The sequence below is a fragment of the Cucumis melo genome, chromosome 4, assembly GCF_025177605.1.
Source record: "Cucumis melo cultivar AY chromosome 4, USDA_Cmelo_AY_1.0, whole genome shotgun sequence".
Taxonomy (NCBI): Eukaryota; Viridiplantae; Streptophyta; class Magnoliopsida; order Cucurbitales; family Cucurbitaceae; genus Cucumis; species Cucumis melo.
Window position 1 is genome coordinate 24,703,930 of NC_066860.1, and position 5,770 is coordinate 24,709,699.

A 5,770-nucleotide genomic window follows, 5' to 3' on the forward strand; every position below is an offset into this window, starting at 1 on the left:
TTATTTAGTATATTTCGATAAAAAAAAATATTTTCAAATATAACAAAACAAATAAAAATAAAATTAAATATAGAAAAATTTATGAAATTTTTTCGAGTCCATATCAATGTTTTTATTTTATTTTGTAAATAGTATGAATTTATAGTTGCTATCAAGAACTTTTTTTAAAAAGTATTTTTGAAATACTAAAATTTATTTAAAAGTATAGATACATAAAGGGACATTCAACAACAATTAACTAAAATTTAATAAATCTGGAAATATAAAAACTAAAGCCGCTTCTTGTGATTACTCGTCACACTATGGACAAAAGAAAAATATAATTAAGAAAAAAACTTTTGTACTAATTAAGCCTTAATTACCCATTTTGTCTTTATTCTCTCATCATTTTTGTTTTGTTTTTTTTAAAGCTAAAATCAATATCTTGTTATGGTAATTAATATCTCCTGATTTATGCTCCAACTATCTCGGTTCGGCCCGACCCGGACTAACCTAATTTGTTAAAAGAAGATAATAATAATAATAATAATAATAATAATAAAATTGAAAGACTTAATAAACCAAAACAAAAAGATAATTAAAAAGAGGAAAATCCAAAACAAGAAAGGAGCAAAATAAGTGGAATAACCACACCTATATTTGGCAACATGTATACTAAATGCAGCAACCATTAAATTACCATATAAAGAATTCAAGTAAAAATAATGGAGAAACGACTTGTCGTGTCTGTGATAACAAAGAAGGACTGAGAAGACTGATGATGAATGATGATGAAGAACAGAAGAGACGAGGGAAGATTTCATTTGAAACAAAAAAATGGAAAAATAGGAATTTGAGAGAGAGAAAGAGAAGTAAGTGGGTCCCCTTCAAAAGAGACCTATAAACACCGAAAACACTCTAAATGTGGCAAAAGGAGTCATGCATAACTCTATATAGTATACAGAGCCATGCAAGGTTGCCGTTTCCAGCCCCTTCTGCCATTTGGGGTAAAACGCTCTTTCACGCTCCTTTATCTTCTCTTCTCTAAATTTGGTAATCTCTTACCCTCTTTCCCAAGTTTATCACAGGCCCCAAAATGGGCAAATATTGAACCTGGAAAAAGGGGAAAGGAAGGAAGGGGCAAAAAGAGGCAAGAAGGGTTGCGGGCTACAAAAACAAAGGGAATACCAGAAGGGTTTTTCGTTTTATTTGGGGATTTTTGAGGATTTCGATTGAAACATTTCAATTTTTGGGGGTTTTGATCAACTGGGTGTTTGTGATTTTGGGGTGTTTTGAAATGGGTCGAGGGAAGATTGAAATCAAAAGGATTGAGAATGCTAATAGCAGACAAGTTACATTCTCGAAGAGACGAGCTGGGTTGCTTAAGAAGGCTCAAGAACTTGCTATTCTTTGTGATGCTGAAGTTGCTGTTATTATCTTCTCTAATACTGGCAAGCTTTTCGAGTTTTCTAGTTCTGGGTTTGTGTTTTCTATACACTCTTTGATTCTCGATTCTTGTTTTTCCCCCTCTCTTGCATGTTAGTTGGTACTCTATTTTCTAGAGGATATTGTTGGGTTTTCATCAGATATTGGAGAAATTGAGCTGAATCTCGTGGGGGTGGTGGTTTGGTGTTTTTGTTTGTACATTGCATGTTTCATTTCTTGTTTCGAGGCTGTCATTTTGTTTGCTGAATAGAATGTTTCATTCTTGCTCATCTTCATTGCATATTTTTTTCCTTTTTATTAATGTTTTAGATAGTTTATGGTTTTAAAGAGAAGCTTTTTTAGACGTCTCTGTTACTTACTTGACTGTATTTAACTTCTTCATTCTATTCTCATTCTTCTCCATGGACACAATACTGTTTTGAATCATTACTCCATGTTAATTCCACATTGTAAGTTTAAGTTTAGTGCTGGTGAAACATTTTCATTGATTTTACTGTATATGTCTTAAGCTTTCTAATTACTGAGCATGCTATGTCCCTCTTTCTTAAAATGTCTTACCACGTCTGTGGAACTTGGAAGGCTTATCCGAAGGATTTATGATTTTTCAACATGTTTTTTGAGGAAGGACCAAAATATAGTTTTTCTTGATATACTCTGAATCGACTTAGACTTAATGTGGTAATTCACGGCAAGTTTTATAATCCAATTGACTTGCTCGATTTCTTTTGGTGCCCAACTCTGTTTTTTTCATTATTTCATAACTGCCATTACTTGTAAGGAGATTTGAGGTTTGGCCATGTAGTTTGGATCTGGCATTAGCAATGGAGGAGGAAAATTATGAATGAAATCTATATTTCTTTTATGTGGTTTGAAGTTGGGTTTTGTTTCTGTCTTTGTTATCCACTACTTCATGAATCATGAATCAAACAGAGAATATTTTGCAACACATTTATCAACAGATCTAGTGGATCAAAATATATGTCTTTGCCATCTTGTCACTGTTACATTACATGCACCAAAGTTGTATGGACATTCATTCAAAAATAAAAAAATCGAGGTCAAAATTTCTTAAAATATATACATGTACATGGATTTCCGAATTGCTCTCTTGTTGTCACAAATGAAGCCTAACCCAATCTATTTTATCCTTCCTTGGACAGCATGAAACACACTCTTGCAAGATACAACAAATGTGTAGAATCTTCAGATGCTACAGTAGACGTGCACAAGGTTGAGGTACTGATTGTTCCATATTAGGTTAAGTTACAAATGAACTTTCATGGCCTATGTTTAACAGGTCTCTAAACATTTAAAAAGTACCGAATAGGTCATTAAACTTTCAATTTTACATTTCATAGATTTTTGAACTGTAGGTCCTTGAACTTTCAATTTTGAATGCAATAAGTCCTTTTTTAAAATGTATGAATTTATTAGTCTTTTTTTAAAATGTATGAAATTAAATGTTGAATCATATATTTAGTTTAACTTTTAATTTTGTTTACTATAGGTATGCCCATTTAAAAAAACTCATTCAAATAGTTAAGTAACCTATTAGACATAAAATTGAAAGTTCAAAAACTTATTAGATATAAAATCGTAAGTTGCAAGACTTATTAGACACCTTTTAAGTTGAGGGACTTGTCTAACACAAATTTTAAAATGTAGAAACTAAACTTGCAAGTTTAACATTTAACATTTATGTCATTTAGATTAGGTTGATACCTCAAAACTATTATATTTTTCATCACATTTTAGAAAACAGGGTTGATGAGGAGTACGGAAATATTTCTACTTGACACTATTGTTACGGGTTATAACTGCTTGGTTGTTTGTTTAATTGAATGTTCTTGGACGGAACATTGCATTATTCTTCTAACGGTATCTTCCTCCCCAGAAGCGAGAGCATGATGAGGTAGACATTCTACGAGAGGAAATAACAACTCTGCAAATGAAACAATTGTATGCCATCCTACTTGGCGCATGATCCTTAAAGTGAAGTTGCATCTTTTATATGTACTTTATCATTTTTTTTCCTGTGCAGACAGCTATTGGGAAAGGATCTCACTGGCTTAGGCTTCAAAGAGTTGCAAAACCTGGAGCAACAGCTAAATGAAGGGCTACTACTGGTCAAAGAGAAGAAGGTTCGAGTTTGACCACCCCTTTACCTTTATCTTCCTAAAGTATAAAAGTGATTTTCTGTAACATGGAACTTCAAAAGAATAATTGTACTTTCAAACCTTGATGAACCTTTTATTTCTTTAGGAACAGTTACTGATGGAGCAACTAGAGCAATCAAGGGTACAGGTGACTTGATATATTTTGTGTCTATCTGTATAATACATGCTTTCAAATTCTGATACTTAAATGGGTTTTAATCCTTTAAAAAATGAAACCTCAGAGAGAGAATTCTGATGAATAACATGCTAAACCATAGTGGTAAGTGATGTTTTCGTATTTAGTTTGTTGTTATGATCCATAACAATAGCTTAGAACATGATAATTCACGTTTTGATGGTCAAATAACTCAAGTGGTTATCATTATTAGTGCTTTTGATGACAATGACGGGTGCTCTCCCTGCCCTGCCTCCACTATGCAAATAATAATGAATTCAAAACCTAACTACTTTACTTTGATATCTATACGTGTAGAAGTTTTGCTTTGGTAAAATTTGCCCTTTGTTAATAGACTCAGCTACCTGACTTATAACCCAAGTCATGTGTGACCTATAACCCAAGTTCACATGGCGCAAGCAAAATTTCTACTAAATGCACAATGATAATTCAAAGAATAGAACCAAAATGGATTTTTATATAAAGTTGACCATCTAAAACAGAACCTTTGAAACCCTACTTAAACCTAATAACGATCATGGTGAGAACACAAAACTGCAATCAGACAGTAGTTATGAGAAGAAAATTGTAGATCATTCGCAAGTAATGGTATGGTCAGGCTATTTCATCCATGCTAGCTAGAAATCTCAAGGAAATAGAGAATGAGATGACTCATGTTCACATTTTTGTTTCAGGAACAACGAGCAATGCTTGAGAACGAAACACTGCGGAGACAGGCAAGGAGATGTGTTGATCTAACCTAAGAATCTTTATATATTTACTAAGACACAAGTTTTTTATGATTTTACCTCACCATGATTGTAGGTCAATGAGCTTCGGTGTCTGTTTCCGCCGGTTGATTGTCCCCTTCCAGCCTATCTTGAATACTGCTCCCTAGAGCAGAAGAACATTGGCATTAGAAGCCCTGATATGGCTTGCAACTCTGAAATTGAAAGAGGAGATTCAGACACCACCTTGCACTTGGGGTAATGTCTTGCTTTTTAACTGAGTAATGAATTTGTTTCCTGCATTTAATTCTTCTCTAGTTCAATATTATGACATAGTGAGAAAATGGTTTGTTCTTCTCAACAATTCCCTGTCTTCTCTGCTAGTGAAAAGATAACATGAAAATTGGCATCAACTTTGCTCTTGCAATCTTCTTTCCATTGTAGAATTGGTTATGTTTCTAAATTCATCCTCCCTGTTGCCCAGGCTGCCATCTCATGTTTATTGCAAGAGAAAGGAGAGTGAGAGAGATACTCATTCAAATGATTCGGGGGCTCAGATAGGCATATTATGATCTCTCTCTCATTCATTCTGATTAATTAGAATGGGCTGCACAGACACTGACAAGACGAACAGTGAAAACCAGTTTCATCTCCACCTTCAGAAGCTGCAAATATTCATTAGGTGACTTTGAAACCATTGAAACAGAGAGAATTAGAAATCTTCATGTAGGAGATGAGAGTAGTCTTGAAATGGCATTGTTGTGGTTAGTTTTATTAGATTTGGGAGTCATTTGTTAAGAAATTTACGAACTCTAGTCCCCTTCACGTGTAGCTCTGCCTAAAGAAGGAATATTAGCTATTCTTTCTAGGCTATTCGTTAGCTGAATCTGTAATTTTTTCTGCCTCACTTCTATGGCTGAATCAAATTTGAAATGCCAATCTAAAGTTTCAATGTGTACTGAATTCTAAGATGTACTCTCTCTCTTGATATCTCTATTTTTCTTGTTTTTCAGTTTCCAGAAAGAAAGTGATCAATCGTAAACTTGTATTATTTATATTGCAATTCAACAGTGAAGTTTATACATTATAACTCATAATCACAATTCAATATGTTAAAAAAAAAAAGTAGAAACAACAGTCCAACCATGGCTATTGATTTCTCAGTCTTATGCAATCAAGCAGTTTGGTTCTCTCTTCCAAAACATCAGAGAATAGAGAATCAACTTCCTTCCTCAAATCATCTGTCTCCTTCTCAAGAACCTCTAATCTTTTATGCAAATTCTCAG

The 5,770-nt window shown here is 33.6% G+C and overlaps 1 protein-coding gene across 4 annotated transcripts; it reads left to right on the forward strand.

The window, feature by feature from the left end:
* The first annotated feature begins 807 nt into the window (after positions 1 to 807).
* LOC103500336 (agamous-like MADS-box protein AGL15) lies at positions 808 to 5,447 on the forward strand. Of its 4 annotated transcripts, none has more exons than XM_008463604.3 (8): positions 808 to 1,458; positions 2,586 to 2,661; positions 3,320 to 3,384; positions 3,467 to 3,566; positions 3,688 to 3,729; positions 4,452 to 4,493; positions 4,582 to 4,742; positions 4,969 to 5,447. In XM_008463604.3, the coding sequence occupies exons 1-8, from the start codon at positions 1,277 to 1,279 to the stop codon at positions 5,054 to 5,056; spliced, it is 756 nt and encodes a 251-aa protein (XP_008461826.1). In that variant the 5' UTR covers positions 808 to 1,276; the 3' UTR covers positions 5,057 to 5,447. The 4 variants fall into 4 exon arrangements, with proteins under 4 accessions (XP_008461826.1, XP_008461830.1, XP_008461828.1 ...); XM_008463608.3 differs by having other exon boundaries at positions 940 to 1,458; positions 3,694 to 3,723; XM_008463606.3 differs by having other exon boundaries at positions 941 to 1,458; positions 3,688 to 3,723.
* The last annotated feature ends 323 nt before the right edge of the window (positions 5,448 to 5,770 follow it).